This window comes from Falco rusticolus, chromosome 7, assembly GCF_015220075.1.
Source record: "Falco rusticolus isolate bFalRus1 chromosome 7, bFalRus1.pri, whole genome shotgun sequence".
NCBI classification, from domain to species: domain Eukaryota; kingdom Metazoa; phylum Chordata; class Aves; order Falconiformes; family Falconidae; genus Falco; species Falco rusticolus.
In genome coordinates, this window is record NC_051193.1 from 64,216,473 (window position 1) to 64,237,809 (window position 21,337).

Genomic DNA, 21,337 nt, shown 5'->3' on the forward strand with positions numbered 1-21,337 from the left:
AGATTTTTTTTTTTTGATTGTTTAGGTGCAGTAACTCAACCGTATGTGTAAGAAATCCAAACAATGAGGTTTTCAGCCTCTGCTATATGCCTGTGTGGTATCCTCATTGTCCTAAAAGGAGTGGGTTAGTATAATGGTTGTGAAAAGCAAACTTTGGCTACACTGGTGCTCTGCACGCTGCCCTGGGGGTTGAAATGACATGGCAATGAGACCTCAGTTTAGTACATAGTCTTTGCTTTGTAAGCCCAGACTTTCATTTTAGAGAATTGGAGAAGTCAGAAATGGCAGTGGCTTAAGGCAGGGTGTACTCCATAGGAAGGACCTATTAATTCCCTTAGTCAAGGGTCCTGAGGTGCGTAATCACAGTGAGTGAAAAGTAGCTGTTTTGTTTGCTGTTGATGTTGAGCGGGGTGAAGAAACAGAGGCATCCTTTTATCCTGACTCTGCAGTTAAAGACTGTGTTTTAGGGAGTGTTAGCAAAGGATATAATATAGCGGGTTTGTAATTGCAGTGTGCCAGTATGGCAAATTATTCCCTATGCTCATTCCTCTGCAGCTGTATGACAGTTTTCCTTTCCTTGCCACGTCAGTTACAAATCATCAGGGTGGAAAACTCTGTCGTGAGTTGTTACCATGACGGTGATTATTGAATGCCGAGCACCAGTGTCCCTCTACATCAAGAACTGCAGCCAGCTACATGGAGGAGTGGGGCAGTGTCCCTGCTTCTCTGATACACTTGCTGTCTTTCTGCTCCTACCCTCTCAGCCTTAGGCAGCACTTAAGCAGCACTGTCCCGAGGAGAACCCTGCCTGCTGGTTCACGAGGACCTGCCAGGGTGATGTCTCCTCAGGATGCCGTTGCTGCTTGCTGAGTGATGGTAACCTTCAGGTTCAAAGTTAGCCCTGGAGAGTAAATCATTGAATCAGTCAGACTGGGTATGAAATATCTTTTATAAAACAAACCAACCCTAGCAGATTATCAGATTCTCCTCACTTGTTTCTGGTCATGTGCTGGCTGTGGTATCTGAAGTGCAAAGAAGGCTTAGATTGAGCACTCCTGAATCAAAGCTGGAGAGCTTCTAGAAGAGAAGAGCATCAACACCTGTGGAAGAAGAGATCACATTCTCTTGTTTACCTGCTGCTGGTTTTTATGACATTTTACTTTTCCCCATTTTAACAGGGAGATGCATAGGGTTTTCTGTTCTTTTTCATTGTGCATCTATGGGGAGGTGTAGAATGACGTTTACTTGCATGTTGGATAATTTGGCATTAAAATGTTAGTGTTACTAAAATATTACCAGCATCTCATTGCTTAAAAGACTAGGAAAAATCTACATGGGGTCTTTTCCTCAGGCTGAAAGTCTAGGGTAAGGGACCAGAAGTGTCTTGGAGAGTTCACTGATGTCCTTCAGATGTGTTTTGAATATTGGGCTGAGTATGTCTGACACGCTTGTGAAATACAGCTGTTAGTAGTAGCGTGTGCGCTACATTCTCAGTAGTGTCACTTGTGGAGGAGCTTGGTGCCGGGCATCTACATGGATTCCCATGCACAAGAGGTGGGCAGGAGAGAGCGGTTTGTGTAAGGCCATACATTTAGTGTATTGATTCATCAGGCTGTTCCCTATTTAGGGCCACGGTTCAGACCTGACGGGTTGGAGCAAACGGGCTTCTGATTTCTGTGTTGGAGGGAAACTGTCCCCTTGTCCTCTCTGCTGACAGGACCAAAGCGGGAAGAAATGCTGACGTATTAGCATTTGCAGGAGTATGTCCTTGCTGGAGCAGCAGGCCTTGCCCTTCCTTTGACATACTTGCTCTTCTGTCTTTTGGAGATGAAGAAACACGGTGCTGTGGCATGACAGCACTAACATGGTGGTGAGGGATGTTTAGATAACGAGTTAAATTCTCATGGCTTTTTGAGATCTATAAACTGGAGCCTGGGTGGCCAGGTAACCAGCTCTCTGTTTCAGCTTCCATGGTGTGTGCTGGACTGCTGTGCTTGGGCCATGCGTCTTCATGCATCATTCTTACCGCTATATCTCCCTGTTGTCGCTTGGTGGGCAAGGGACATGGGTGGCATGCAGTAACTGGGAGTGTGTAACTGTGCTGCACAGGGGCAATGAAAGAACATCTGTGTTTGTGACCTTGTATTGCCACCAGTGGTGGTAATTTTTTTGATTGAAAGAGACCTTGTTCCTGGCTTGTGCCATTCTGACAAAGAGAAACAAGCAGCTGATGGGCTTGGGAGTGAGGATGCAGGTGTGTTAGATGATCTTTCTGCTGCAGTTTTGCCTCTTCACTTTTTGACAGGGATTGATGAAGGGTGTTGGTGTGGTTTGGGAGGAAAGAAGCCTTCAGCTTCATATGAAACTCTGCCTCTGGGGGAAAAATGATGCAGCACCGTACTGATGTTCTGGTCCTTGTTCTGATGCAGCTGGCATGTGACTTCAGACATTTAGGGCTTCCGTAACAGACAGCCTGAGGCAGAGCTTTGAGGTGCTATCTGCAGACTGATGGGGCTATCAGTCTGGCAGTGATTAGATGATGGCTTTTAAAGTGGACAAACTGGATTATAAACCCTGAAATGTGCTCCCTCCTGATGGGTCCTTTCCTCTTGTGAACTGGGGGAAAGAGTCTTCATGGGGTAGTGGGTGGGAGGGTGTTGCTGAATAATCTGGTCTGCAGTACCTGAATTGCCATTGGTTTTGTGCTGTTTGTGCTGAGCATGTGCTGCTATTTGCCTCACTGCTAACTGTTCTGTACCTTTTGCCCTTCAGGGAAGCCAGCATCTGAAAGTCTAAGAAGTGGTGTAGAAATGGAGCACAACCTGTGGATTTCCTGTCTTCGAGTGGACTTCTAGATCTCTTTGGCTGTTCTGTCCCTGCTGGAGGTTCCCCAAGTCTTCAGATGAGATTTGGTCCCTGTTAGAAATAGGGCAGGTGGTGGTCTGCCTCACAGCCCTCTGTAGCTTGGCCCTGTATCTCCTAGGGTTTTAGCTATTAGAATAGAGAAGACTTTAGCAAGGAACCAAAAGAAGCTGGTAGTGGCAGTAGTTAATGGTTGACATTCTCCAGCCCTGGATCCTTTCCCCTGTAAAGAAGGGCAGGGTGCATCAGAGCAGTTGGATTACAAGGAGTGCTGTGTGGCCAGCTCTCCGAGATCCTGGATGTGGCTTACTGTGGGAGGGTGTGCTGACCAAATAGCAACGTGGCTTTCTCAGGAATGCCTAATTTTCTGTAAATGGACACTGGAGCCTGAAATGAACTTTTTATACTCATTTATCTGGTGCTCCTTTCCCAGCCGTACAGCAAAGGCAGCTCCCCCTTCTCTCTCACAGAAGCAGTAGGCTTCTGGGTTACGTTCTGTGGAAGTTGCATGGGAGTTAAATGAATGGCTGCAGTGTTTTTGCTGGGAGGGGCTGCTCTGTGGCACCCTCAGCACTTGCCCCTGCAGGACCCCTCGGGGATGGCTATGTTTGATGACTGTAATAAGTCCTTGACCAAAGTGTTACATCCCAACTGAGGATTCCAGCAGCAGCTGAGGTATCTGTCAGAGCTGAAACCCCTCCCTTCAGCTTTACTCTTTTATCTACTGCTGTTGTTTTGCTGCGTTGCATTTTTTTCCCAGTAAACTGGGGGAAGGTGCATTCAAGGCTGAGAGGCCCTGAATGACTTGCATGAAGAAGTAGTTTTCATCATATTAAGCAGTATGAGATGACGCCACAGAAGCAGAAGTGTGTTGAGGAAGGGAGTTGGCCTTGCTTCCAGAAGAGCTTTAATTGTGCAAGTGCAGTTTGAAAAAATACATTATCTCCCACATCAGTGGGAGAGTAAAAAAGAGCCTAAGCCCTATCTTATCTTGTCACAAGGCCTGGACTACAATTTTTCCTTTCACAACTTGGGTCCTTTCTGCTTCTTAAAACACTGCAAGAAAGGTGACTAAACTGGTTCCCAAACATTTACGTATGTTGACTTTCTGACTATTTGGATTTCACAGGTTCTTTTAGTTTTGCTGTCAGTGGTATGGAAGAAGCATATCCTGGACAGCAATCCATACAAAAATACGCTGGGTAGGAACTGTCAGCTTCTACTTTACACAGCTCTTCATCTGAGTATTTTCAATTCTACTGTAGCATTTTATATAGTAAGGCAGCTGGGACCTGTGCTGATAGCAAAGGACTGGGAAGCTGACGATAGGAGTCAGGGTGTGAGAAGGGGGTGGCTGTCTGCTTTCTGCAGATTGCGATACGTGAATTGTAGGGTCAGAAAGTTTAGCTGCTCCTGTAAAAACGTCATGGTTATAGCGTGGGAGGCACCTACAGTTAGAAAAGGAGGGCGCACCACAGGGCAGAGCTTTGTCCTGCAGACAAGAGTAGAGGAAGAGGCTGTGTTGCCCAGGGCTTTGGAATAGGTACCTCCTCAGAGGGGTTCCGTGAGTGAATGGAAATCCAGGTCTGCTGCATTTAATTATGCTGGCAGAACTGTCGGACAGGCATCTGGCACGGGTCCTGTGTGTTTTGACCTTGGTTCAGAGTTCCCCTCTCATACATGTAACAGCAATGCAGTGAGGAGAGCCCTTCTGTTCCCCTTCATAAGGGCTTTCTTACTCCAACAAGAGGTGCATTGTTCAGATCCAGCAAACTCTGCAGCTTCCCCCTCCTCCCACCTGTCAGATGTATCCTTTTGCCGCTACCAGTTATGTTCTGCATCTTTGCACTGGTTTGTGTTACAGGGTAGCTGGTGTGGGCTTTGTGACACCCTGATCTAGTCTCAGCTGTTACTGAACAGCACAGACGTTGCTGTACTTGGCTTGTGCATTTTGTCTGTAAGATTTTTGGAGAGACAAACTATTGTGGTAGTGGTGATCGGAGATGGAGGTTTCTGGAAGGACAGCAGTTGCAGTGTGCAGGCTTCCTACTCTTCACTGAGAACCTTATCTTCCCTGGTGATAATATTGTCGGGTCAGTTCTCATCGTTCATTTGGGGAATCCCAACAGGATTTGTTTCTAAGCTCTTGGTATCTGAAGCCACTTATCTTAGAACCAAGTATAATTAAAAAAATACAAAACAAAACCCCAAACCACTTTTACTGTTGTGTCTGGAGAACAACAACTTGAAAATGTGAAGCCCTGTAGACTTAGATGTATCTGTCAGAAAACACGGACATCAGTGTGTACAGCAGGACCGACTTGTTAAAATGATGATGTCAGTCATTATCTTCCAAAGCATGGTAGTCCCTCTGGTTTTCTAGAGCATTCTTCATCTCTGTGTTCCTTGGTTGATGTGGGTGTTGAGGATTAGAGGTAGCATTGTGCGTTCTGTAAGTAAATGGTTCAAGACTGGTATTGCATCTCTCCAGCAGTTACGTGAATCTTTCTGCTCCCCTGCTTTCGGAGGCAGTGGAGGAGGCTCTGTTAGAAATGGAGGGGTGGCCCTGGAGGGAAACGGTTGGTGTGACCCTCAGAAGACTTCTGGCAGTGGCACTGTGTGTGTGGCTCAGTGTAGGGCTGCCAGGAGGGAAGCATTGGTTTTTTATTCATGCTTTAAAACATTGAATTTGGTGGAGTTTCACAAATGTCCTTCAAAGAGAGGTTTGCAGTGGGTACTTTAGATTCTTCTATTTCTGTTCTCCAGGCTGATCTGGGGTGGTGGTGGTGTGATCAATGAGTCAAAATGAGTGTTAAAAGACGCTCTTCTGGGAGTGGAAAGGTAGAGGAGCTCCAATGGTGTGTTGACAAAAGCAATGGGCTCTCTTTGCTGAGAGCAGGTGAAAAGTGCTCAGGGAAGGACAGTAAAAGAGTGTGTCCTCTTAACTCTCTGAAGTCTTGGCTTGGGAACTTGCTGAGATTGTGTTGAAATCATAGTGTCTGAAAAGCCTGTTGCATGGTGTTTATCGATGCGTAAACGTCAATATTTTGATTGCTATAGTTCCTGTCCATTTGGCCAAACTAGTATGCTGCTGGCCCCAGGGTTTCCTGGCACTCGTGCCTGTGCCGGGCCTCTTGGAACTTCGCATCACATTTCCCTTCCTCCCTCCTGATTTCAGTATTTGTAACAGCAGAGTTAGCAGTTTGGTGTGTTTGTGAGCGAGCAGCATGGGGTTTCTGTTGAGTTGTTCTGTTTTACTCCTGGATGAATACCCTCTGGTCCTGACGCCTCATAGATGAAATCAGTTGAAATAAATTGATTAAGATCTTCCACTGATAGCACTTCAGATTTTTGCCATGCGAAGAGATTCTGTTGATGCAGAAATCTCCCATAAATATCGTGTCATGAACACGGGTGCAAGACTTCATATAGTTCTCCCTTTTTCTTGAATGTTCTCCTTCCACAGTGATCATCTTTTGGCCCTGCAGACTTTCTGGCAGGCTTCCTGATTTTGCTGTGTTTTGACTTAGTTTGTAAAGTTGTTCCCCTGCCTTTTTTTGCCTAATAATGGTTTTACTTTAGTCTGGTCCAGCTTGCTCTCTTTTTTTCTTTGCTTCAAGGAATAATGCCTGGGTTTTGAACTGGATGGTGGTTGGTGTTTTTATTTTGGTGGTTTTTTGGTTTTTTTTTTTTGTGTGTGTGTTGGTTGTTTTTTTTCTCCCAGCTGTGGTTCCTTTAGTCTGTTCTAAAATCTTTTGCTAATATTCTCTAGGCTTACACTGAGCCTCTGATGCAGTGTCTTTACAGCCTTAATGGTGCTTGCAAGCATTTAATTTCTTTGGCTTTTTTTTTTTGTTTAATAATTTCATTTTAACAAGCTTTTTCCCTTTCAGGCAGCTCCCTCTTGCGAGTTAAATACTGCCATAGTGCTTTGGAGGGTGTGTTTTTTTGTTGCTGCTGCAAGGAAGCTGAATTTGAGTGCAGTGCAGAACTGTTCTGTAATATTGATTGTGGTCACACTGTGCTGTTCTAGGTCTAAATCACAAATTGTGCTGCCTCTTATAGGTTATCCTCAGAAAAGAGTATTTATGGAATCAAAAAATGCAGTCTCTGCATCACCCCTGTCACTTAGCCTGCAAGGGCATTGTCGAAATTTCTCACTGTAGTATTTTTCTGCCTTTGCAGTACCTCTCTCTTTCTATCTTTTAACACTTTAATTGACCTTCTGGGTTTGGTGGTCTCTTCTGTCAATATTTGTGCTTACTTATGGATTTTTATAGGGCTTCTGTATTCCTGTTGCTGACTCTTAGTTTTCTTTGAGGTGGAGACCCACTCCTCCATTGATCATTCATTTACTATTTTTATGCTGATACTGCACCGATTATCTTCCTGCAGCAGACTCTTCGTATTCAAACAGCTAAACTTAAATTAGACATCCCATTTTCCATTTCAAGATTTCAGGTACGTTTATACCATCTTATTAGCCACTTGCTCTTGGTTTTGCGCTTGAATCTTGAATATGGTGTTGTTGTTGGGATTGGTCCTTGACAAAATTCAGGTAGGAAATGCATTCCTTCAATTCTTTATCAGCCTTTAAAGAATAAGGTATCTGAACAGTGCACTCTGCTGTAGTTGTTGACTTCCCTGGTATTATGTTTAAAAATTACCCCAAAGTCACCTTGAAATAAAGTGCTAGCAGCCTGGCTCCTGAGGACAGATTCTTGGACATCAAGACAGTGTTGTGTGTTTTAGGTGTAGGGATGCTGAATGATGTGCTAAATTTTGGGAACTAGAGCTTATCTATATAGGTCTTGGAAACCTTTCTGCCTGTACAAAAGTTGGAGATGCTAATTTGTATGCTGGTGAGAGGGACTGCACCCTGAACTGTAATGACTGATGGATGGTCTCTGTGAGGAAGGTAGCACACACTGTTACAGCACCAACCTTGTTTTCACGTTGCTATGTTTTCCTAGCCATGATGTGATAGGTATGAAGGGAGACAAGTTATTTTTCCCTTGCTAAGACATCTTTAAATTTTCTGGTTAACTGGTTACAGTGCTGTCTGTTTGGCTGATGGTGATGTGGGTACTAGCCTGCTGAGAACCAGGCTAAAGATCTCCTTGGGAAAGGTAAAGTACCCGCTGTATAATACTCATTGTGTTGTTGAGAGCTTGGCTTCATTGCTAAAAATGGTATGAATAATCAATCCAGGGTCTGTGATTATCCTTCAGGAAATCTTCAGTTTTAGTCAAGTCGAGGAGCCTCATTTTCATAGGATGAGTAACATTAGTTGCTCTGAAATACAAAATGTAGCTCCTATTGCTATGACTGCTGGGGTTTTTTTTCCCCTCTATCACCTAGTCCTTCTCAAGGGTTTAACAAACTCCTGAGGGATAAAAGTGATTCCTTTTTTGGGAGGGGAAGGGAGAGTACAAAACATTGATTTATGGTTAGAGAAATAGTTCAGATCTTCTGAAAAGACAACAGCAGTTTCCAAGAAGGCTTGAGTAAGTTAGTGTCCTCTTGGGTAAGTGATGACTATGTGACTACCCAGTAAAGGATTTCTGAACAATTTGCAAAACAGATTCTCAATGCCCTCTCTGCTAGGTACATCAAGGGAATCCTTACTTTGGTCCTGGAGAAACTTAAATAAAGCCTGAATCTCTCCTTTCTTATTCTTGTTTCACTATGGTTCAGCACCTTGTGGAATTAGCATGTGATTGCAGAGTGCAGGAAGCCAAGAAGCACCTAGGACAGGAATCCTGCCCAGTTCTTCCAAGAATGAAGTGCTGGTAAGACAAAGGAGCAATTTCCAGGGAGGTATGTATTTATAGACCTTATTTGGTGAAAGGTGGAGGTGCATGTGTGAGACCTGGTATATAAGACCCAGTAGGACTCTTCCCTTGAATGGAAAGGAGCAATGCTGAGAGTCTTTCCCTTGACCTTTGGGAATGATAAAGAGATAGGAGTGAAGCCCAGTGTGGCTGTGTCCTGGGCTAAGCAGGCATGCCAGAGCCACAGGCTTGCACTTTGGTGACAAGCAGGGCAAAACAAACATGCTGCAGAGACAAACCGGCTTCCACCCTCTAGGGGTGATCTCTCTGAACATCTGTTTGGTGCAGTTGCCTTTTCTGTGCAGCTGCAGGCTTCTTTCCCTTGGGCAGAGGAGGAGGAGGCATGCAATTTAATGAAGATAAGGGCTTGAAGCCTCTAAGCTAGCTGATAGTTGTGCTTATTGGGAGTCAGTGAACCTCAGAGATCAGTGGGCAGTGCAGAGGAGAGCAGACGTGACTCACTGTGACAAGAGGCTGGGGATAGGCCACATCTGCACAAAGTTGAGCTCTGGCAAGTTTAGTCCTGTGTCAGAGGCTGCCTGTGCTGTGTGGGTGTTAGGAAGGTTCAGCCTTCTAATGGTCTCTTAAATTTCCTCCTAAGCTCTTTCAGTCCCTGACTTGCTATCTGGGACAGCACAACTTATGTCTGTCTTCAGTCCATATAACCAACCCCTGAATGTTCTCATTCCTGACAGTGCCCTGAACTAGTGGGGCACACCTGTGATCTCTTGGTGACTCTTCCCACCGGCTCCCTCTGATGTCCCAGCACAAAGAATGGACTCGGCACAGATGCCTGTTGCTGATCCGGACCCAGGCTGTTCCAGGTCCCAGTGGAGGGCACTGTTTGACACAGAAGTTTGGCCAGACGTGGTTGAAAATTACTTGTTCATAAGCTAAATAGGGTGTCTGAGTCTAGCAGATAGCTCTGTTTGAAACATAAGCATTCTTCCTGCCTCAAAAATCCACCAGCTGGATGTATAAGGGAGGGAATTTGTGGAGAGTTTTCCAGGGCTGATTTTTATCCCAACTACCAGATATGGTACCTGAAATGTATTTGTTCTGAAATGTATTTGATCTTGATCCTGGCCAGTGAGTAGACCTTCCAAAATAAGTCCATCGGCATCCCAGAAACATGGAGGAGATATGACAGAGAAAGCATGCAGAAAGCACAAGGAGTTTTTGCTGGAAAGCAGCCCAGGCAACGTGTCTGCACTTGTGCCTGGGTTACAGGGCTCCTGGGTCGTTCCACTCTGTATGCTGGCATGCTTGGCTGTGGTTCATGGGCAGCATGCTCCTTGCCTTTCTTAGTCTTTGCTTTCCGTACCTGTAGAGTAATAGACCCTTTCCAGGGACTACGAAGACATCAAGCACTGCAGAATCCTTCTGTAGGGCAGCAGCTGGTTAGTGGTGCTGTCGTGCTGCTGTTCAGTCCTCACTGAGGCATAAACAGTATCCTCTCAAGTCCATTATCTTGGGACAACAGGTCGTGGTGGTGCTAATTGATTCCTATTGATCTAATGTTTCTTACATGGAAGTAGTAAATGCAGTGGGCTTAATTTGACTATATCCTCAGTTCCATGTTTTGCATTCTCCTACCACCTCTCTTAGTGTGATGAGGGCAGCGGATCTATAGAGGCTGTATTGGTGTAGCATGAATAACTACTGTGGGTGGGATTTTTCTATGCTGCTAGACTGTACTGGTTCAGTTAGCGCTGTTCTGGTACTCTTCATGCTTTTCTGTCTCCAGGCAAATGGTACAGTCTGCAAAAGAGATTGGAAATCTCCTTTTCAGGCAAGGATGAAAATGGCTGCATGGCCATCTGGTATCTCTCTTGGGTGCTTTCTCAGTCCTTCCATCTATTGGAGGCTGTTGTGTGTGCCTTGTCACTGTCCACAACAGCGGACATAGACTTAAATCAGGAAATAGCAAAAATGAGGGTGTTGCGAAACAAAAAATTGCTTTTGCCCTAAACCGGGGTGAGTGTGCAGAGCATTAAGAGCAAGCAAGAGCTGAGCTTGAGCATGGCTTTTCTTCTGATATCTGAGAGGGCTGCAACTGCTGGGCAGGGCCAGGGAACAGGTAAATACATGGTGCTTGGGAACCAAATGATGATTAAAATGCAGCCACAAACAGTGGAACACAAAGCGGGGTGGAGGGAAGTGGTTTTTTTTAGGCTCCCCTTGTGTTTAGATTATGCATGAATGTGCTGAGTGCACTTTGGGACTCACTTTATGAGGTGTGCTCATAAGCACCAAAGTAGCTATTTGTTACCTCTCCCATTTGAGGGTGGCATTGAAGGTCTGTGCCACTGTCAGTCCCATTTATCAGTGTGGCAAAATCTGTGCTGCTGCAGCTCCTTGTCACTATCCTAGAGAAATAGCTGTGCAGTTAAAAGCCTTAATGTCCTCCCTAAAGTGTCAGCTGCCACTGCAGGGGCTCCCCAGCTGGACGTGTGGGGCTCTTAGCACAGTGGAGGCCAGAGCTGCAGGGGTTTCATTGTGCAGCCCTTCAGATCAAGCATTTTATCCGGGTGCAGTTGCCAAGCCCCATTACACAATCTTCATGTTTAGGGTACATGCCGTCGTGCTTCCTTTGCTCTCAACCTTGATGTTTTTCTAGGTTCACCTATTGGTCACAGGGTGAGCCTTGTCTTGGGAGGGGGCTCATTAAGAAACAGCGTCATAAAGTGGCTGAACCAGATTAATATCTCCCTCATTAGGAGTGAGCAGGTTTCTGTCTCCGCCGTTGCGCTTGTCTGGCTGGAAAATAAATTAACCCATTAATAAATTAACACATTAACCCAGCAAAGAATCGTGGTGAGTTTTGATGGTCTTGTTTTCTGCCGTTTTTGATGAGCAAAATTGGATTACCAGTTGATCAGGCCAGCACCAGAGCAGGTGCAAGGTAGAGTGGGATGTGTGTATGGACAGGAACATACATGTGTGTGGGAGGACAGGGGAAGCAAGTCCTTCATCTTGGTGGAGGCAGGTATTCATTCTGCTCAATTCCATTGTAATATGAATGAATATCCTGACAGTTGCCTTGAATATCCTGACAGTTGCAAGTGCAAGGGGGTGCTTCTTTTGACGTAATTGCAATGGGTAGCTGGCTTTTATCTCTCAGTTGTTGGGTGGTAAAGAAGACTTTCAACTTGGTTGTGAAATTGGATTACTCTCAGTTGAGCCCTTACTGGGCATCAGGGGGCTGGGCTGTGGGTTGGTGGCAGTGTTGTGGTTCCATGTCACACCTCTTCATGTCCTCTTTCTCTCCTGCTCAGCTCGGCATTGCTGTGGGCTTTCTGGTCCCTCCAGTTCTGGTTCCCAATGTGGAGGATGTGGAGAAGCTGGCCTACCACATCAGCATCATGTTCTTCATGACCGCAGGTGTGGCCACAGCCCTATTCATCCTGGTCATTATAGGTAAGGAGGTGGGAGCATGCACGTGGAACCACGTGGGACTGAGAAAATCAGCCTCTGTGTGTGAGGGGCCTGTGTCCTAGGAAATGGGCTGGGGAGGTCATCTGGGGATGTCTCCTAGCATGCAGCTGACAGGGTCATGCAATATCATTTATTGCTGCTTCAAGCCTTTGATGAACAGCAAATGCAGAAGGGAGTACAAGAGATTGTGAGTGAGCCTGCCAAAGTGTTCATTTCATCCTTTACCTGCATAATAAAACACTGGTGTGAATATGGCCTTTAAAAGCCAACAGAAATTTTCAAAGGTTCACAGTCCTCTTGCCTGCAAACAGGGTGCTGGGCTTTGGGTTATGTCTTGGATCTGACTAACTCTTAAGGGCAGGGAGAAATGGGCAGGTTATATGGCATCATAGAAACAAGCTGTTCCCAGGAGAAAAAAAAGGTTACCAGTTATAATGGGAGAGAAGGAAGCATTAAGAGCAGTAGCCGGACACCAGAGGTACAGTTCCTCTGCTTAACATGTGAAGTGGAAGCCAGATCTTTAACATGAAATGCTGGCATGCTCACTGGAGAGCTGAGCTTGTCTGTTGAACTCTGTGTAATTTATTTTTTTTTTTAATAGGCACATCTTGGCAGCTTGTTCATGTTGCCTGGTGGCTGAATCAGATGTAGACTTTAAAGAATCTGGGGCAGGGAATAGACAAGTTACAGAAGTGGCTGTCTAGCACCTGGTACAGCAGTATCGCCTTTGACTGGGATTTCTGCATGCCACTTTAATGCTGCTTAGGGACAGCAGATGGCTTGGCCAGCCTAAGAACTGCCAGGCCTGAAATAAAACCTGGCATAGGTCATGGCTCCCTAGGCACTGGGCACTGCAGGGCACCAGGCCATGTTTGCGAGCTGGATTTTCCCACTCCACTTTTGCATTTGTAACTCCACACAACATTTTTGCAGCAACTTTGTTGCTGCCAGACACTGTCTACACAAAAAGCTAATTGAAGGCAAGTGTTTCCCCAGCAGCAGGAGTTATTTTTGGAGAGACCCCGTTCCTTCCTGTTTGTGGAGAAGTTCATGCATGGAGACCAAAACTTAAGGGTGGCGGTGTGTTTTGTAGACTTGGTTTTACTAGCCCCTCTGCCATCCCTCAAATGGCTCTACCCACAGTGTGTGCTCAGGCTCCCTGATTGCACTGCTACAAACAGGTGTGCTTTGTGTCTGGTTTCAGTCTTCAAGGAGAAACCCCCACACCCTCCGAGCCGAACTCAGGCCTTGATCCAGTCAAGACCAACAGAGGAGTATTCCTACATGCAATCAATCCTCCGTCTGCTCCGCAATGCCAACTTTTTGCTGCTTATGGTCACTTACGGTAAGGTCCAGCCTTTCTTGTGTGCAGTTATCATCACTTAGACATGCTTAGCTTCTCCCTCCTTCTCTGTCCTCTGCTGGGAAGGTAGCTGGCCTGAGTTTTTTTTTAGGGGAGCGTAAGGATAACTGTGCTACCACACATACCAGGAGTCCTTCTAGCCCAGTAATCTCCAGCAGCGGTACAGGAAAATGCCTGGGGAAGAACAAAAGCAAGGCAAGTACACAGAGGACAATATGCTCCCACTACTGTTCTCCCAGTCTTAGACTGTTTTCTGCTTAGGGAAATCCCCTTAGCCTGTTGTCTTTTTTTTTTCCTAGTCACTTAGTTGCTTGCAATGAATTAACCTAAGTGCTTACCTAAGATATATGGAGCTGTGTCTGAGTGCAAGTCACAGCAATGAGTAAAAGTCACTTCCCAAGGCAAGGGTATGGCTGCCAAGGATCCCGGTGGAGGTCATGTGGAGCATGCAGATGTGCAGACTGCATCAGCTTCCTTGGAAGTCTCTATGAAGCAAATGGAAGGAAGGATTGGAGGACATCTTCTCTTGCCAGCTGTCCTTGCACACTGGGTTTGTTGCTTACCGCTCTTTGGCAGTCTTGGTCTGTTTCTCTGAGGGCAGTGCAATGTGTTGAATCTGTTCCTGAGGCTGAATTGTCATATGGAAAAGTGTTTTTTCTGTTCAACAGAAAGGCCATCATGATCTATGCTTGGCTGCATAATAGGATATACTGTAGCCAGCTAGCCTGCAGGGACTTCTGTCCTCACTTCCAGCCAGCTTGCTGTGGAAGCTCCTCAGGGGCAAAGTTAAATAGTGCAGGAAGTTCTGCCAGCAGTTGTGCCTAAAGGACCTGGTGGATGAGTAGCCAGGATGGAAAGTGAGATGGTGGCTTTGTACCTGCTGAGTGTGCTAATGGTCTTTGGAGTTGCTGAAATCTCTGCTCCCTTCTCAGTGCAGTAGTCTTCTGGAAATGCCCCTCTCAGATGGCCCTTAAGCTCTTGGTTTGCATTGCAGCTGCTGTTTTTGGTTTTTTTTCTGTTTTTTTCCAGGGGGTTTGATATTAGGTGATCTTTGAAGTCCCTTCCAACCCAAAACATTCTATGATTCTATGATAATACATGATGTCCTCTTAGAAGATGGAGATAGAAAAAACTGTCAGGCAGACTATGGAAGTTGGATTTTGTCATCTACTTAGTTCACACTTAACCTTCAGGGAAAATAAAGAAGAAAGCATTTGTTCCAATAGATCTGAACAAGTCCTAGAGCAGAGAGGAGGGCTCTGAGTACGAAGAGGATGTTTAGAATCTGACATCTCTGGGATAATCCCTTTCTGATGGTCACAAACAGTGTGGAAAGGCTGTTCAGTGGCTCACAATTCAGTCTGCCTTCCTGCTGGTCTGTGCATTTATTCTGTTCCTCTCTGTGTGAGCTTCAAGTCAATCTCCAGCTTGATTTGCAGTGGTGACTGTTACTCAGAGAGGGAACTATGCTGTGAAACTTCTTTTTTTTTAAAAAAAAACTAGTCTGGCTTTAAAATGGGGAAAGATTTTCCTACTCAAGTCAAAAGTTATGTTGGCCAAGATGTAAGACATCTGCAGCCACAGGAGTGTAACTGAGTCATCCTCCCTAGCTAACACAGAGATACCTGCAGCATCTCTTAGCTTTTGTATTAGCATATGTGTGTCAGGGGAGAGAGGGGGAAGCCTGCTGCTTGTTCATCTCGCCTGGCTGTAGAAAGAACGGGGGTCCTTACATGATGCCAGAGTCTGCAGACTCTGAGGTCTTGATATTACCAGCAGCTGCCAACTCCTTTCCTGTGGTAAGACTTGCAGTGCTGGAAAAATCGGTGGCGCTGCAGCTATGTTAGTGTTAGTGAACTGTTTGTCAGGAAAACCCTCAGCCAGCCTTTTCCCAAAGGCTGCAGACGCTTCCATAAAGCTGAGGCATAACATGGAATGGGCAATAAGAAATTCTGAATTTATTGGGTTGGGCTCTACACTGGAGAGCATGTTGCTACTGGGAGGCAGTAGCCAGGAAAAGGGTGGGAAAGGCTGCTAAAGTGGGAGTGATGAGACAGCCCCAAAGAATCATCATTTGGAAAGATGATGGTGCAGTGAGGAGGAGGAAGAGCAGTGAGATCTGCATAAGGAACCATTGTGCAGGAGGATGATGAAGGTGAAGAAGAGGAAGACCAATAGTCTGGCATGCAGGCAATGAGCTGTTTAGCTATAGAAGACTTGGGTTCTACTCTGAGGCTTAATAAGGGCTCCTTTTGGAGCTGTAGGCAATAAACTTTCCCTTTCTGGCCTCTGTGAAATAGAGGAGACACTGTGAGGTCTCAAGAATGTTCTTCTACAGCACGTTACAAGCAAACCATGGTAACTAGCTAATGAATCAGGTGGGGCTGGACCTTCGGATGTCCTGCTCCCAGCTAATAGTACTGGTTTTCCTCAGCTGCATGGGCAATGGGCACTGCCCCACTGGAAGCAACTGTTGCCTGTTTTACGGGCATCGAAACAGCTGTAATTCACAGAGAAACTTCACTGCAACTGTGACATGTGAAATGCCTACAGCTTTTGCCAGCCCTCACAAATGCAAATTCGGCACATTGTCTTGATTCTTAGAATATTTTGCCTGACTCTGGTGCCAAGTGTTGCTGCCAACTCTGCATCGCTTTCTGCCCAGCTTGGGAGCAGGGGCCCTTCTCTCTCTTGGAAATCGTGTGCATCAGAGAGCTGCTGTGAAGCTGGCGTACTGACAGTATCAGCTACCAGAGCAGCGTCTGGCTGTCCTCACAAGGCTGCTGTCCTCTTGGCTCAGCAAGAAGTAGAGGTACACAAATGACTGGTCTATGTTTATTCTCAGCTTTGAAGTGAAGCCGTAGTGGGTAGAGGGATGGTGCTGATCTGCCACACTCCCATGTTCCGGCACTGCAGTTTTTGGTGTCTCTAGTGAGCAAGGTGCTCCAGAGGTGGAGATAGGATGAAGCTGAGTTAGGCTCTTGTGGGCTGTTTTGCCATAGCCAAGTGTCGCAAAGAGCCAGCTTTCAAGACTGGAGGGTGCCCTCTTGCTGTGGGCTCTCCAGTTGCTCTCCTCTCTCTCTGGCTGCTGCCCCTTCTGGGTTTCCAGCCTTTTTGAGTAACTTTTGGAAAGTATTAGGTGGATTCCTCCTGCCTAAAGAACGTGTTGCTCTGCTTACTAGCCTCTCCTGTAACCTGACACGTGCTTTTGAAGCAGGGAATGTTGTCACAGGCAATTGTGATCCCCTTGTTTGGGATCGCTTGCATAAGATTCTTCATCTGTTCTCTGTGCCATGAAGCTGTGGAGTGAGCTCTGCTTAATGTTGTCAGAGATGGCATGTGAAGGAAGTGTGATACCCCCTTCAGCTGCCAATCTTGAGGCTCCTCAGAGTGCTTCGTGAGCTATGTAGGGCAATGCGTATCCAGTGTCGCATTGGAGGAGTGGGCTAGGTGCAGGATCGCCGAGTACTTCAGGGTCAGGGGAGCTGGAGGACTTCAGAGTTAGGGGAGCTCCGGGTTTTGTTCTTTTGTCAAAGCTGTGCCTGCTACACTGCACTTCTGTATCCTGTATTGTGATGTTTCTGCTTTTAGCTGAGGCTGAAAGAAGAAAAGTAGGAACTGGGAACCTGACGTGTTATCGTTCTGTCAGGATTACAGGCATCTGTGCCAGAGTTTTTCAAACCCATGCCTCCTTATGGAGCCTGTAGATGTATGAACTGCAGTGGTGAAATCTGTGTCCCCATCCCTCCCCCCATCAGGATCACCGAAGCCTTGAAGAGAAACTAACTGCAAATGTAAATGACTTTCTGAGAAGAAAGTTGCTTTGACTGTTACAGACCTCATCCACCTGGGGAAGGTTTCTCAGTATCGCCCAAGGTGAGAGTGTAGCCGTTGCAGTACTGCTGGTCCAGTGCCCATGTGGATGTTCTTGTTGACTATAAGCAAAGCTCTTGGGTTTTGTGCGCTTTGGGAAGGCGTTTAACTCAGCCAGAGTTGCACGTAAGCTGGAGCAGAGTGTCTGAATGGGACTTGACCAGTATCACCCCAACGGTTTCCATTCTCACCTTGGGTGATACTGAGAAACCTTCACCAGGTGGCTGATGCCTCTAACAGTTAATCTAACTTCCCTTTCAGAAAGACAATTACTTTCACAGTTGGGTTTGTTTCTTTTTTTTCAGGCTTCAGTGATATCTTTTAAAATGCAAGACTTTTCCCATGCAGACACACACACCAGGTGCCTTGGGGAAGTGCTGTCTGTGCTTCATCATCAGCCCTGCTCCTGCTTGCCTTCTGGTGTTTCTTGGCTTGGAGAGGATGTTTTTTACTGGCTCTCAGCAGGGAGAGCGCTATCGGGCTCTCCTCTGGGGAAGAAACCACACAGGTCAATGGCACTGGTGTTAATTGAATCCCAGGTCCTTATTAATGTGTGATGCTGAGGCAGGTGCTTTTCTAGTATTTTACCTTGGCTGGGGTGGTAAGAGGTGGATTTGGCTGTGAGGGAGGGTTGAGACCCTATGAAGGACTTGTGAGACCTTTCAGTACCAGAAATGCGCACAGCCCTTTCGCTGCTAAGGTAAGAACCATCTTGAAATGGCAGGGTGCTTCCTCCTGCATGCGGAGATCTGGCTGACCTTGATCTGCATTTCTTTCAGTAACCTGTGTCTAGCCAGTCTGGCTGGCTCTCCTGAGACTTGGCAGCCTTGTTACAGATCGCTGCTCCCAAATCTATCTCTCTCTGCATTTCTAGCCTTTCACTATCCAGCAGGAGAGTAGCAGGCTCTGAATGTACTGCATTTTTATCCCCCTCTCAGGTCTGAATACAGGTTGCTTCTACGCCTTGTCCACTCTGCTGAACAGCATGGTGATCTATCACTACCCAGTAAGTGTATCCAACCCTCATGGCTCTCTGATACTTGCTGTTGTCCAGCACTGGTTGCCAAAGGGAAGTCTGTGAGAAATGCAATGTCATAGCACTTCTGGCTGGTGCTGGCACAAGTTGGCTGGCTGGCAGAAGAGTGTTGGTTTCTTTTAGTTCTTTACACCACCCCATGCAAAAGCTGGTAAGCTCTAGCAGACACAGCTCCTTTACACCCTAAATGACAGCATTTTCTTCCTTCACCCTGTTCCTGATAGTGATTTCTGCTGGGACATCTGTACCAGGAGGCTGCCCACACTTGTGCTCTGGTGGCAGAAGGATCGGGTGCCTCGGAAACTGAGCTACTGTAGCTGGGGCTGTGTGCCAGAGAGCTCCTTTCCGTGCTGCCTTATTGTGGATCCTAATATTTCTGGGTTGAACTGGCTCAAATCCTAACACCAGACAGCAAGCTTCATAGACACTCTCAGAGGAGTCAGCACAAACCCTGTCTGTGCTGGCCAGTGCTCTCCTTTTTTTCTGGGTTGACTCAGAGAGAAGTGTCAAACCACTTTTCTTCATGGGCCAGAATAGGATGCTGCACTGGCTCATAGTGGGCCCAAAAGTGTTCTTGCAAAGGCTAGTTCTGGTTAGCGTGTTACCAGCAGAAGAGGCATATGGACACTAACCTTGGTGTCTTTTCCTCTCTGGGTTCTCTGCACTTTGCTTCTTGTTGGTTGTGACTTGGCTCCCGCATTTGTGTGAGTGTGTGTGTGTCTCGCCACAGGGGGAGGAGGTGAATGCTGGCAGGATTGGACTCACCATTGTACTGTCGGGGATGGTTGGGGCTCTGATCTCCGGCATCTGGTTGGACAGAACCAAAACCTACAAGTAAGTCCCTTGTTTGCCTCTGTGTCCCTAGTGACTGTGCTCTTCCCCCATACTGTGCAGGGAGTAACCCTGTGCAGTTGCAAGTCGGCAGTCCAGGGACTGAATCGTTGGGAGGGTTTGCGGGGGAAAAAATATTGTTTTTCAAAATCCATTTAGTCTAAAGTGAAATTTGGAAGTGTGTGTTAGTCTGCACTGGGCCCATAGAAGATCTGGTTCTAGAGGCCCCTAGGGAGGCACAGGGGGAGGATGAGATGGCCCAGCAGCTGCTTAATCAGGGATGAGAGAGTTCTTGGCACAAGCAGAATCAAGACTGTACCAGACCATTTCTCAGCCCTTACAAATCAGCTTCTGTGAATCTTTGTCCAGCTTAATGAAAGGCACATTGAATCCAGTGCCCAGAGGCATTGTGTGAGGGCGCGTTGCTGTATTTAGGGCAGGCATAAGGAGTATTGGGGTTGTAAGTGGATGATTCAGAGTTTACTGCCTGATGGGTTGGGGAGACCGATCTGGCCAGCATGTTCTGCCACCTGCAAAGGGACAGCTAAGAGTCTTTGGGTGCCCTGCAACTCCCAGTCCTCAGGAACTCAAATCTCACTGTCACACCTCTGCAGGGTGTCCCAGGGGATGAGGGGATGGAGAATGCCTCTTCTGTCTTTTGTTGGGGTCCATGTAATCAGCTTTTCAGTTGCCCTGCTGGCTTTGGGAACTGTGTTATAACCTGTTGTCTGATCAGGTTGGGTGAGAGGGAGCTTTACTGGTGGTGAGCTGAGGCAATTTGGAGTTCTTTTCTTTGCGACAGCTTTTCACCTTGGGGAGTCCCACTGCCATTATTCTACCTGGTATCTTGGGCCAGAAAAGCATGTTCTCGTTGCGTGCAGCTTGGATGAATCTGGCTAGCTGTGGACTTCCAGCTTCTGAAGCGTCCCTAGCTGTCAAGTACAGGGATCAAAAATGGAGAGGAAATGGGCTTCTCTAACACGAAAGAATGGCAGCTGAGGACTCCTGGGGGCGCTGGAAAGAAGAGCAGATGACTAATACAGAGACTGGCAGGTCGCATGTTGCTGTTTCTAGATTGTTGTGTACCACTGAGCAGTTCTCATTTGGCAGTCCTGGGAGATGGAAACACAGCTGTTATGAACTGCACTAGCTAACTGTGCAATCTAATTGGTGTCTCTTTCCAGCCTGGGGGCTAGTGGTAAGGTAGCCTCAACTGGCCCTGCTAGGGCAAGGGCAGATGGTCTTCCTGATTCTCCCTGAGTGGATCTAGGTTGCAGCACGATGGCTGAATAGCTTTCTGTGGCTCACCAGGCAGAACTGGGACTTAAAATTTAGCATAATGGGAGAGGGGAAAAGTATAAATCCTGGATTTGTTCCCCAGGCTGAGTGCAGAAAAATAGGATTATGCCAGCCATGGAATTTGTCCTACAGACCCCAGGGGCTATCTGGGGATAGATTTAGCCCTAGCTGAGGAAAAACACTGCTAAGAATTTGTTCTCTGTTGCAGCCCACAAAGTGGATTTCTGTGGAACTAGCAAAATTTTTCCGAGTGCCACAGAGTCTTTATTTAGCTCCATTTAAAAGTCTATTTTAAAAAAACTGTCAAGATGCCAGATGTTCTAGGTAGGTACCCTCCCCCTTCCCTCCGCTGCTCAGATAGTGTCAAGAACGAAATCATAAGCACATGAAAATCAGGAAGGAAAGATGTCAAGTCCTTTTTTTAGTCAGCTTGGAGAGAGAGAGGGAAGCAAATGAATGGGATCCAGCTGTGACTGAGGGAAGCAGGGGGAGGTTAATAACAGAAGGAATTGCAGAGTTCTGTATGTGTGTTTGATCTTTACTGTCCCATCAGCAGTTCCTTGAAAGGGTGAGGCTGTGCTAAGTCAGGCTTTCCCCATCTGTCATGCTCAGGCACCAAGTGGCCTTGCATTCTTGCTTTTATTTGGCAGGCAAGTCCCTGCAGCAGCCCCTGTGCTGTTTTTATTTTTGGAATTATCAGGCACAGATTTGGCCTGTACAAATATGCGATATATGTTGTGATGAGCGAGCGGTCCCTGAACTGGAGCTGCCTCTGGTGGGACGGTTTGTTGAGAACAGCCC

General features: G+C 46.6%; 1 protein-coding gene across 5 annotated transcripts in view; it reads left to right on the forward strand.

Annotated features, from left to right (window-relative positions):
• FLVCR2 (FLVCR heme transporter 2) overlaps positions 1 to 21,337 on the forward strand; it is a 41,499-nt gene that overhangs the window by 2,035 nt on the left and 18,127 nt on the right. For all 5 annotated transcript variants that reach the window (XM_037394699.1, XM_037394702.1, XM_037394700.1 and 2 more), the window contains exons 2-5: positions 11,975 to 12,116; positions 13,339 to 13,479; positions 18,309 to 18,376; positions 19,137 to 19,240. In XM_037394699.1, the coding sequence (XP_037250596.1) occupies positions 11,975 to 12,116; positions 13,339 to 13,479; positions 18,309 to 18,376; positions 19,137 to 19,240 (455 nt within the window). The remainder of the gene's footprint in view (positions 1 to 11,974; positions 12,117 to 13,338; positions 13,480 to 18,308; positions 18,377 to 19,136; positions 19,241 to 21,337) is intronic.